The 12,940-nt window shown below is 42.4% G+C and overlaps 1 protein-coding gene across 4 annotated transcripts in view; it reads right to left on the bottom strand.

Annotated features, from left to right (window-relative positions):
* The window catches only part of GAREM1 (GRB2 associated regulator of MAPK1 subtype 1), a 204,962-nt gene that overhangs the window by 34,955 nt on the left and 157,067 nt on the right, over positions 1-12,940 (bottom strand). For all 4 annotated transcript variants that reach the window (XM_023241861.2, XM_023241860.2, XM_023241862.2 and 1 more), the window contains one exon: positions 9,349-9,479. In XM_023241861.2, coding sequence (XP_023097629.2) covers positions 9,349-9,479 — 131 coding nt within the window. The remainder of the gene's footprint in view (positions 1-9,348; positions 9,480-12,940) is intronic.

The following is a 12,940-nucleotide window of genomic DNA, read 5'->3' on the forward strand; positions in this document are numbered from 1 at the left end:
ACACCTTGGGGAAGAGATGCTTCTTCTGAATTGTCAAGACAGACACTAGGCATGGTATTTTAAACTAGGAATGATGGTTACACCTGAACTACACTCTTAAAACAACACGTCCACCCACAAAACTCCCCCAAAGAAGTATCACTTTAGGACGACCATAGGATGGCCGACAAATGCAGAACAAAGGCAACTAGCAAGCTGTTTTTGCCCGAAAGACAAAATGATCAGGAAGATGTCATAGAATGAAACAGACAAGAGTAGAATCACAAGCAGCCTAACACCTCTCAATTAATGTATTTTCAAGGCCTCGTCTGTAGTTGTTCTGTTAAAATGAGTAAAGAGAGTAGCATGACATATGTTTCACTTGTTAACTACTTTATACATGGAAATATGATACAGTCCGACTAGTTGGCACAGGGGGAAGAGCTGTATTTCATCTTTGTCAGATGGCAGCTTAAAAAAGGGTAACTAATATGTTAAGATAAAAGGCACATGAATTGCCTCAAATCTATGAGTTGGGGATAAAACCCTAGTGGATTCTCAGTAACTTGGAAGCCTTGGAAAAAATCCAAAGTTCAGCATCGAGTTGCACGAATCACTCACGTTAAACTTTAGAACTCTCCTTATTTATTCAATGGTGCATTGAAGCCATGTCAGTGTATCTTTAATGCTGCTTCAAGCAACAATGCAAGAACCCAACTGTATGTAGCCTTGTTTCTCTGATAACACTGGTTAATACTTTAAAATTTTGGGGCTAACCCTTTACAGAAGTATTTTTGCTGTTGTTCAAAAGGGTTCACTTAGATACATGCTGCACGGATGCTGACCGTAAGTTAACTTGTAGGATTTTCTCTTTCAAATGCTTGCGTCAGGAAAGATCGAAAAACTTACATGTGTAACACTCATACTGTTGCCAAGTCCCATGTGTGAGACCACAGGTGTTCCAAAGTACAAAAGACAGGAAGATTTGGCTAGGTAGTAATTATTGGACACCTTTGTTTGGATTTTTAAATAAGAAAATGAATTAACCATGCAAGCTACTGAGTCAACGCGAAAGGGTACTCTGATCACAATTGTGAGCCTTATCTGAAATCCACAAATAGCATTTGGGGGAGCACAAAGATGACCGGATTGAATCAGGGGACTAAGCTTTGCTGCTAAGTGGTTTTGTGGCTTTGTGCGAATCAATGAAGTCGGGTAACATCTGTTTCTTAGTTTTCCTATTTGCTAAAAGGAGTAGGACTCAGTGTTGTGTTAAGGGCCTTTCCAGATCTAAAGAATGTGACGATTTTCAAAACCGTCTGTAAACTTCCTAGTCCCGTGAGATTATTTATAATATTTTATCATTTTACTCTTGGTCATGTTTCTCAGTATTAAGCTCAGTTAGCATTTAAGTCTCTGAATCTTAACAGGATTTTTTTTTCCCTATTAAAAAAGACAACGCTGCAATCCTTCTCCACCCATTAGGATAGCTTTGCTGCTAGACATTATCACCTCTGCAGAAAACAGGTGCCAAACCCAGTAATCACAAGCCAAGATGTAGGTGACAAGAACGTCAGCTCCCTCTCGCCCCAGACCACATGGCAATGGCTCTGAAGAGATCTGTGCAGGCAGAGGTGGTGCCTATGCTCCCGCTCTCACTGAAATCTCACAATTCCCCAGTGGGACGTTTTCCCCAGTTGAGACAATGCAAACTTGTTATTTTGCCTCTGGGGAAATCTATGCTTGGAACAGCTGAAACCTTGGACCTCACTAGCTGGAATGAAAATAGCAACATTATAGCATCCAGATTAGGGTATTTGGACTCTCTCTGACTCCAGAGCACTAATTTTAATGAAGAGGCTTTTGGGCGACAGCAGTGAAGCCAGAATGTCTCTTCCACACTTAGAGATGGCAAGTTACCCAATGCCAAACTGAAGGCCATCTTTTCTTCCCTCTGCTTATGTCTCAGTAAAGACAGAACTGAAATTAGGACTGAATTTGTTAGTCATTATTTTGATGGCAGAAAGTGTATGTGTGGGAAAATTTTTCATCATTACTGGGCTGAGTTCAAAAGGCTGGAAAACATTTGAAATAATTCACTGGGTACCAGCACGATAAGTTTCCAAAGAAGTACTTGAGGTGAAGGGGTATTTTGAAACAACAACAGTAACTATGTACTGAGGTTTTATTTATTTATTTAAAAAAAATTTTTTTTTAACGTTTATTTATTTTTGAGACAGAGAGAGACAGAGCATGAACGGGGGAGGGGCAGAGAGAGAGGGAGACACAGAATCCGAAGCAGGCTCCAGGCTCTGAGCTATCAGCCCAGAGTCCGATGCGGGGCTCGAACTCACGGACCGCGAGATCGTGACCTGAGCTGAAGTCGGATGCTCAACCGACTGAGCCACCCAGGCGCCCCTGTACTGAGGTTTTAATATAGAGTCCAGGGTACAAAGTACTAAATAAAGAGTAAGTGAAATAATCTGTGCTGGGAATTCTTTTTTTTTTTTTTTTTAAATGGGAAACTTAATTTTAGTATGATTTTATGTTCTGAATCAGGGGTTGGCAAACTTTTTCTTATAGGGCCAGACAGTAGTAATTTTAGACTTGTATGCCATATGGTTTCTGCTACAATTACTCAACTCCACTGTTATACTGTGGAAGCAGCCAGACACCGAACATATATGTATATGGATGCAGTGGCTGTGTCCCAATAAAGCTTTATTTGCGAAACAGGTGCCTTACTCCAAGGCTGTGGTTGGTGGACTCCAATACTAGTCACTTGCAAAGCACGTTAGTGCCATTACTTCATGAAATTCTCATGAAACGTTTATGAGGAGGGTAGAATCACCCCCATTTTGCAGGTGATGACACCAGGACCGAAGGGGTCATGTGACCTTTCTGTGTTCATAGTCAATGCCTGGACTTGGAGTGTGAACTCAGCTCCAAATTCAGAGCCTGAGCTACACTACGCACTCCAACATGCTCTTTAGATCCACGACAGCTTGTTTAAAAGAAGATGTATGCCTGCAAATTGTTGGGTGGCGATTTTTCTTATTAAAAGGTACAGGAATGAGCCTTCAGCTGGGATGGCCAACTGAAATAGGTCATCTTCTGACTGGAAAAGAACATGACAATAGAGATTGTTGATGAACAACTAAAAGAAACAAGAAAGAAAATGCTGGTTACAGTTAAAAACAAACATGCAGTAAAGCAGGTAAAAAGAAACAGAACTCTCACCACAGGAACCAAAAACTGAAATGGATAAAGGAAACAGTGTGAAAGAGGCAGGTGACTGTTGTTTTAAAAATATCGAATGCCATTAGCTTTGGAGAGATTGGAGCCAATGTACACAGATAATGAGCAAGAGGTTACCTGTCCACATATTCTTTCATCTCCTTCACCATCTCACTTCCTATTTTTGTTTATTTTTGAGAGAGAGGGTGTGTGTGTGCATTCAAATGGGAGAGGGGCAGAGAGAGAGGAAAAGAGAGGATGTGAAGCAGGCTCTGTGCTGACAGCAGAGAGCCCAACGTGGGGCTCGAACTCACGAACCGCAAGATCATGACCTGAGCTGACGCTGGACGCTTAACTGAATTACCCAGGTGCCCCTCATCTTCCATTTACTACCACCTTAGTCAGATGCTCAAACAGACATAGATTTGAAAAAAATAGCTACTCCTCTCATTTCCTATACAGTATTACCACCTGAAGTTTGATTTCAAGTATTTTATTTATTTTTTAAAGTTTATTTATTTTTGAGAGTGAGAGACAGAGTGTGTCTGAGCAGGGGAGCGGCAGGGAGAGAGGGACAGAGAAAATCCCAAAGAGGCTCCATGCTAAAAGCATGGGGCTCGAACCCATGAATCATGACCTGAGCCAAAATCAAGAGTTGGGTGTTCAACTTCCTGAGCCGCCCAGGTGCCCCCAATTTCAAGTATTTTATATTCTACCACCACTCCAATTTTGCACATCACTTTCTTAACCAGTTCAGAAGTTCCTTAACCCCATATTAGGACTCCTAGTTCTCACTGGGGTGATACTTCTCATATTCACACTTTTTTTTTTATCCAGTGAGGAGTCCACGGCTCATCACTACCTGTCATTTTAGGGCGTACTTCATCCACACTTTTTCTAATTTCTGTTACGCTCACCTAGTACAGCCCCAGCTCTGATTAAACGCAACGCTCTGTCTACTCTGTATCTGCATCCTGGAAGCCAAAGATGGCTGGAAGAAAACAGCCGGTGCTGAGTAGTCTCACTTGAAATTTATACCTTGACAAAACTCTGGGACCATCCTACTGTGTACTTCCCTGGCAAAAACTTACTTTCGGATCTCTGAGCTGTTTTCTTCCTGTCAAGGCTACCAAAGGCTTCCATTTTGCTGGATTTCACAGTGAGTTCCAAGTCCTCTAATCCAATCACTAAGTAACATTTGACACTGTTGCCCCTTCCTCTTTTTTTTTTTTTTTTTTTTTGGACAGAGAGAGACAGAGCATGAACGGGGGAGGGGCAGAAAGAGAGGGAGACACAGAATCGGAAACAGGCTCCAGGCTCTGAGCCATCAGCCCAGAGCCTGACGCGGGGCTTGAACTCACAGACCGCGAGATCGTGACCTGGCTGAAGTCGGATGCTTAACCGACTGCGCCACCCAGGCGCCCCGCCCCTTCCTCTTTGAAACGCTTTTTGTCCTGTGGCTTCTGGAACATCCATCCACATGCTCCCCCATCTTACTGTCTCTCCTTGCAGTCTCTCCTGGACCTCAATGCAGGGGTGTTCCAGGGCTCAGTCTTTGGTCTCTTCTCTTCTTCTCTTCTTCATCTAGTCTCTAGGTCAGAGTTTCCTAGCTTCGGCACTACTGACATTTTGGGCCAGATCATCTTTGGTGTGGGGCTGTCCTGTGCATTGTAGGGTTTTTAGCAGCATCCCCGTCCTCTACCTGCTAGAAGTCAGTAGCACTCACCCTTCCTCAATCAAAATTGTACCCTGACATTGTCAAATGTCCCTGGGAGGAAAAAAAAAAATCAGCCCTGATGTAGGTGAACTCAACCTGTCCTATGGCTTCAAATGCCATCGAGGAGCTTTTGAGCCACAAATGTATACCCCAAGCCCATTCCTTGCCCCAAGCTCCAAACCCTGTACATCTCACTGTCTCCTTGATCCCTTTATTTGGAGGTAGTATTTCTACTTGTACATATATTGTCTGCCAATATATATAATCTCAACTGACTATAATCTCAAGTGTTTGCATGTTTATTAACAGTGCCTAGACGTGCAGGAAGTGCTCAAAATATATTTGCTGTTTAAAGAATTAAACATTTAATATATATTAATTCATTTCATGCAGTTAATGATGGGGCAATCAGGCAGATAATTTCAAGCACATCAAGGCATCTTTTAAAAACACATTTAACTTGAGGGTGCCTGGGTGGCTCAGTCGGTTAAGCGTCCAACTCTTGATTTCAGCTCAGATCATGATCTCATGGTCCTGAGTTGAGTCCCACTTCGGGCTCCACTCTGACAGTGTGGAGCCTGCTTGGAATTCTCTCTCTGCCCCAGCCTCCCCCCCCCCCCCCCAAAGAAATAAATAAACCTTAAAAAACAAATCTTCAAGAAAAAGGACAATTTCAAGATAAAAGGAATGGCTTATTTTTGATTTCTTAAAAGTTATCTCTATGCCTAACATGGAGCTCAAACTAACAATCCTGAGATTAAGAGTCACACATTCTACCAACTAAGGCAGGCACCCTGGAATGGCTTATTTTTAATTCTTTTTTAATGTTTGTTTATTTATTTTAAAAAATTTTGATGTTTATTTATTTTTGAGAGAGAGAGAGAGAGAGAGAACATGAGTAGGGGAGGAGCAGAGAGAGAGAGAGAGAGAGAGAGAGAGAGAGAGAGATGCACACACACAGAATCCGTAGCAGGCTCCAGGCTCCAAGCTGTCACCACAGAGCCCAATGTGGGGCTTGAACCCACGAACTGCAAGATCATGACCTGAGCTGAAGTCGGATGCTTAACTGACTGAGCCACCCAGGTGCCCCAATGTTTATATATTTTTGAGAGACAGAGAGAGACAGAGCATGAGCAGGGGATGTGCAGAGAGAGAGGGAGACAGAGAATCCCAAGCAGGCTCCATCCAGGCTCTGAGCTGTCAGCACAGAGCCCGATGCAGGGCTCGAAGTCACAAGCAGTGAGATCAAGACGTGAGCCAAAGTTGGACGCTCAACCCACTGAGCCACCCAGACGCCCCAGGAATGGCTTATTTTTAAATAAATTTGTGCATAGTACTAATCCTAGCCATTAAATTTTTGTTCAAGTTCTGCTACAGTCTTGAAAGTAATAACACTATAGAGTTCCCATTCGTTTTCAACCCTTCTGTTCTACTCCATATTCTTATTATGCTTCATTTCTATTTGTTATTATAAGTATATATGACTGTTTATACAAACGTTTCTATTTTTTTATTTCAAATAATAATTGTGCCTTTTGACTCTCCAGATGCCAGTTAGCTACCAATTCTTAACTGTAAGTTATTTCTTGAGCTGTTTATCCTCTTGGTCTAATTTCTGCTGTACCTGAAGCAGAGAGTAGAGGGTGAAGTTTTGAAAGGAGGCCTGAATTCCGTTACCACTTAAAACATTGCTTTCTGGATAATATAGTTATATAATATTTAACATTATACATTTAATAGTATTTATTTATAACAGCTGTATTTATGAGTATGTTGTACTGCTGTTGCTTTTTTAAGTAATCTCTATACCCAACATGGGCTTTGAACTCACGACCCTGAGATCAAGAATTGCATGCTCTACTCACTGAGCCAGCCAGGCATCCCTGTTGTACTGTTTTTAATTATTTTTCTCCCTCTCCAAGCAAAGTAGTAACCAGGCACACCATTTCCTTACCCCCACTTGGCTCTCACATTAAGTACTGTGTACATGCATATGCACATTATGACCAGTTCTTAAAGACCATGACTTCCAACACTTTATTTTTGAGGGGTCCAAGTGGTATCCAGACATCTTTTCCATAAATCTCCTTGGTTTATTTATTTACTTGGGTGTTTATTCACTAAGCACACAGACTTTTGTGTACTTCTTTGTGCAAATTTCCTGAGATTCCTTGATCAATTCTTCTTTGAATATAAGTGAACAATGTCTTAATGATTAATGGCAGATGGATGTGATAGCATCTCAAAACTTTGTAAGTAATAGGGGCGCCTGGGTGGCTCAGTCTGTTGAGCATCCGATTTCGGCCCAGGTCATGATCTCACGGTTCGCGAGTTCGAGCCCTGCGTCAGGCTCTGTGCTGACAGCTCGGAGCCTGGAGCCTGCTTCAGATCTGTGTCCCCCTCCCCTCTCTCCGCCCCACCCCTGCTTGTGCTCTGTCTCTGTCTTTCAAAAATGAATAAACATAAAAAAAAATTAAGAAAAAAACCCTTTCTAAGTAATAGACTAGAGGTATTAAATATTCATGTATGGAGAGCACAGGAACTCAGCCCAAGTCCAGGCAGCTCTATGGATGCTGTAAGCTTGAATTCCATACACTTACCCATTTGTCTGTGTCTCTGAGACTTTTTGGGTTTTTTTAAGAAAAATTGTGATAAAATATATGTAACATAAAATTTATCATCTTAACCATTTTGAAGTGTACAGGTTAGTAGTGTTAAATAGATTCATACTGCTATGCTGAATTTTTAAATGGCATCTCTATTACATATGTTTGAATAAACAGAGTCAATCATGATATTCTGTAAAAAAAAAAAACAACAACCCATAAAACTGTATTGATTTCAGTATTATTCTTTCAATCATTGCTGACTTCATACAAATTCACACACAAAAAACAGCTGCTAGAGGCATTTAAAAAAATCTTTTACAAGAACAATATGCTGCAAAAGACTGAATGTTAAGCTTTAATACTTGACAAAAATCTTTAAAAAGTCTTAACACATTTTTATGCTTGATTTCTCATGATTTATCAGCAAATGCATTGCTTTAAGAAAAGAGTTTAAAAGTATTAACTTTCCTTTCTAAATATTTTTTTTTCAAATTTAGGTAATTTTAGATATAAGTTTTAAGGAAAGGTTTAACTCTTATTGAGACAAGAATCAAATCGGATTTGAGTAATTCCTGACCAATGAATCTTGGTATGTTTAAAACTGAGCATGTTCTCATAAATCTTCGGTGTAAGTTCAAGACTCATAGACTGAGCTACTCAAGGCCTTAAAAGTTATAAATATTTTTGAATACAAGCATAATTTAGCTAGTTAGGAATTTAACAGGACACAAAATCTACCCATTTTAATAAGAAAACCAAAGAAAGTGGAGTAGCAGCTCTATTTTAGAATTGGAAGAATGACTTGGCTTAGCTGACCAAATAGGCAGGGCCACTGTTCCAACAGGGACGCTGTCTTAGACATTTCCCCCCTTTCCTGAGGAGTGTGGGTAGAGTGAGTCACCCACAAAGACACTGTTGCATTCTTGGACTAAGATACCCTGCAGTCTGTTTTTCACATAGAGTGGATTTCTAACAAACGGGCATCTTGCCCCCAAAATATTGAAATGTTTATCGAACATGACTTAGTTGGACTTCCTGCTGAATGAAGGGAGGTTAATGCTTTCAATGTGAACACTTTCTAGAATGCTGTAGCAAACGTGTGTGTTTTTGAAGAAAACACAATGGACTTACAGGCAATAAGGTTGGGCCCTGGTGACAGGGATTCTCTGGTTAGTCCCTCTTCAACAGCAAGTCTAGTCAAAGGAGCTCACTCATTATGCACCAGGGGACAGAAATGTCCCATTAAGAATGCAAAACAAATACAGCACAATAAACACAATCTAGCTTTTCTCTGATGACCAAACATCAACAAATACATACAGGGCAATATTCTATATATCAATTTTCCCTCTGTGTACTGATATAGATAGACTACAAATAATGGAATGAATAGAAGCTGATGTCAGGGCACACTCCGGAAGATTCTCCCTTTTTCTTTAAGTAAGTGCTCAGTATTAGTGTTGTCATATGCCTTTTGCCTGCTCCCACAAGTGGAGCATCCAGCCTTACAGAAGAGCTGGCCAAACAACTGTTACATATTAGAGAATAAAGCCCAAATTAAAAAAAAAATCTTTTGATCTGCCTCGACAGTTGTTCTAGCAAAAGATAATGTTAACACAGTAACCTGTTGGGAGAGTTAGGTCATCTACAGCACATGCAGTTCTTAAAAAGACCAGTTTGGGCCACCGACACGAATCCATCAGATGGAACTCTCCTATGAAGCACAGGGGGAACTCACTGTGTACATAGTGACCTGAAAGTTAACTTATTTCAGGGAGGATAAACAGTCGGTTCTTCTAGAACTACCTTCACGTTGAATGTTATTTCCTCCATGACGTACACGCGTTCAGGAAATGCTTTAGCCACCTCCTCCACACTGTTGAAATATTGCACTGGCTCCTTTATATCCCGGTCTTGTTCCAGCAGCTTGAATTGCCCTAAAATACACGATAAACGGAAGAGATGTGAGATGTTTACGCTGGACAGCTGTCACCGTGGCGACAGCATCCCCTTTCTTTACTCCCACTCTTCTTTGTCGAAGGCTTCTGATCACTATCATGAGGGGAAAAAGTTACCACGGCAGAAGGTTTTCTTGAACTGGAATCTATATTGAAGAGTCAGCTTAAAAATGAGTACAAACACATATGTTTTCTCCTTTGCATCTTTTTGTTCACATCAAGAGTTTATTACCAGATGACCAAAATCAAACTGAATGGATGCTTATTTGTAATTTGATCTCAAAGTGAAAACTTACTCTGTTACAAATGATTGCTCAGTTTGTTTTTGATAATAATCCCCTTGTCATTTAGTTGTAATTAACACCCACACATGCTATGTTCTAAAAGGAAGGCCGAACGCCCCAGGGCAACTAATTTGTTTAAAGTAGTATTTCAAATTTTTGCAAGTAGGACAAAATAATATAGCGGACCTTTGGCTCCCACAGAATTGATATCCTTGGTTTCAGCAATATGTGGGCGATGCTGAGGGCGCATGAGCCACTGTAATTTGTGGTGTTTCTGCAGCATAAGTGTGAAGCCTGAGCAGGGCAAGGCTGGGCCAGGGGGTGAGTGGGCCTGGAGAGGAGCCAGTTCCATCTACAGCAACATGTGGCTTCCTTCTCTCTTTTTTACTGTTCCGCATAAAGTTCATGACAGCAGGATATACCATTGTGGTATCTGTACTTTGGGGGGATTGTGAAGAACTTTGAACATATTCCCCAAAATGTCAAGGATCTATTATTGTTCATATACTTTCAATATTTATGATACTTCTGCTTCATTCTAGGAGTTGTTTTCAGTTTAGAATAAGACCGTATGTAACCAAGCCAAAGACATAGTGTTCTTAGCACTCATTTTCTGAATGCTGTTTACCCTGTAACACTTGAGAAACTTGAAAAGGAATTAAAAGCTATAATGAGGCAGATCTCTCAGCGTGTGTCTACAGGACACCGGGCAGAAACAGGGAAACTTTCATTCATACTCTCAAGACATTTTTTTTTTTTTTTGGTAGCATCTACGGTGGAGGCATCACTCTAGATGCTAGACAGAAGTCAATGAAGAGACCAGACGAAAATCTCTCTCCTAAATCTTACACTGTGGCAGAAGACAATGATAAACACGAAAAATGACTAGGGTATGTAATAGGTCAGGAGGTGAGAAGTGTTATTAAAAATAGGGCTGGGTGAGGGGGACAGAGAGTGCAGGGTGGCCAGCGTAGGTATGGCTGAGAAGGTGACCTTTGACGTCACTGGGAGGTGTGTTCTCAGAATTCTAACCGTAGCCTACTCAAAGACCTGCGGACAGATGGGTGGCTGCCCGCTTGGCATGCTGCCAGTGTGGCCGGAGCAGAGTGAGTAAAAGGTAAGAGGGACGAGAGAGAGAGTCAGAGAAAGAACAGGTGGCCAGATTGTGTACAGCTTTGAAGACTTGTAGCTCTTTATCTGAGTGGGATGGAGAGCCGCCGGGGGGTATGCACGAAGAGGTGATCTATCCAATGTTGCAGAAGGACCACTCTGGCTGCTGTTTTGAGAACACTGTAGAAGTGCAAGGTGTAGAGGCTGAGACAGCAGTTAGGAGGCTCCTGCCATAATCCAGGTGTGAGGTGGCAAGGGGTTGGAAATGGCGGGAAAGTGTTACAAATTTGGCCTGAGCAGCTGAAGGAAGCCCGGTTGGAGGGGTAGGGGAGTTCAGTCTGGGATGTCTATCAGACATACAGAGATGTCCCAGAAGTTCATAGATGATCATGTAAGTGTGGAGCTCAGAGGGAGGTCTGGCTGGAAACCCAGGAGGCCATCAGCACACTGATCTTTAAAGCCATGGCACTTTGATGATGAAGAGCACAGGCTTAAGTATAGACAGAGAAGACATCTAAGGTTTGAGTCCCAGGAGACTAAGAAGGACTGGCTGGGGGAGTAAGAGGCAGATCCAGAAGGGGTGCATTCTAGAAGCCACGATTTGAGCACTTCAAGAGCGAGAGCGATGTCACATGCCGTTCAGAGAGGACTCTGAAATGAGGGCTAGCAACGGTCGGCTTTCGCAACTTGTATTTAACTGGGGACTTTGACAGGAGCAGTGGAATAGTTGGGCAGAAGCCTGACTGAGGTGGATTTAAGAGAAGGGAGAAGTGTGAATAACAGGGATGGACGGCAGGTGATGTTTGGGGAGTTTTGCAATGAATGGGAGAAAAAGTTAAAGGGAGCACGTGGAATGGGATCAAGGGAGTGTTTTTTTTTTTCTTTGTATGATGGATGCTGATGGGAACGACCAACGGAGGGACAAGCAGGTGAGGAAGGGATTACTGGAGCATGTCCCTGGGTATAGGAGTGGAGGGGCTGGGCCTCAGCAGGAGCCCACCTGTGAGAGCTCAGTGGGAGCTGGTAGCTCCTTTTCATTGCTTCCATATTTCCAGCAAAAGTCAGAAGGAAGGCATCAGCTGAGAAGAAGATTGAGATTGAGAGAGGAGGTGTGGGAGGGCTCAGGAAGGAGGGGAAGACTGTAGTAAAGTCCACTGAGAGTGAATGACCCACCATGACTGTTGGACAGCCATAAGTTGCCACTCGAGGTTCATGGCCATGAGCTAAAAGTGACACCAAACAACAGGACAGTTGTACGTTTTTCTCCAGACAGTGTGCAAAAACAGGGGCTGGTCCAAAGTGGGCGGAGACTTGGGATTCAGCCGGGACTGTAAAACTGCCAAGTGAGTATGAAACACAAAAGAGGAGCAGAGGAGCCAAGATGTATGCAAGGGAGTGAACATAATATCAGTCCGTGGAACTTGAGCTGGACCCAACATCTTGGGAGGGAGGAACGAGGGTGAAAAGTAGTGGAATCAATGGCTAGTGGGTTCTGATGGGAGTCGATTTCCAAAGCCTGGATGGAGTGAGCTCAAGGGCCAGGCAGAGGAGTAGTCAGAGTGGAAGGCATGCAATTTGAGAAAATGGAAGCATGCAGCTGTTGGTGATGACACAGTCTAGAGGGCAACTATGGGAGGTTAATGGTTGAGGTGGTGAGAAGCTAGAGAAACTGAGAGGCCAGGGGTATTAGCAGGATCGTATATGTATGCACTGAAATCCCAAGAATGAAGACAGAAGTAATGCTGGAGAGAATGGCAGTGAGCCAGGAGTGAAAATTACGGACAAATGAGGGAGGGATTCTAGGCATGGTAGATAACTGTAACACTGTTGGGGTAGTGGATCAGAGAGTCTGAGGACGAGAGATTAAAGCTGAGAGTTTCTAGGGAGGGGGAATTAGAATGGTCAAGGGAGCCCCAAAGAACACAGAAAACACTCACATCCTCTCAACTTTGGGGCAAAAAATAGAGCTGCCACCCGAGAGGGCTTCAGGGAAGTGGTGTTTTCTGGGCATACCCAGGTTAGGGTTTAACAAGATACAAGTAGTTT

Source organism: Felis catus, chromosome D3 (assembly GCF_018350175.1).
Source record: "Felis catus isolate Fca126 chromosome D3, F.catus_Fca126_mat1.0, whole genome shotgun sequence".
Taxonomy (NCBI): domain Eukaryota; kingdom Metazoa; phylum Chordata; class Mammalia; order Carnivora; family Felidae; genus Felis; species Felis catus.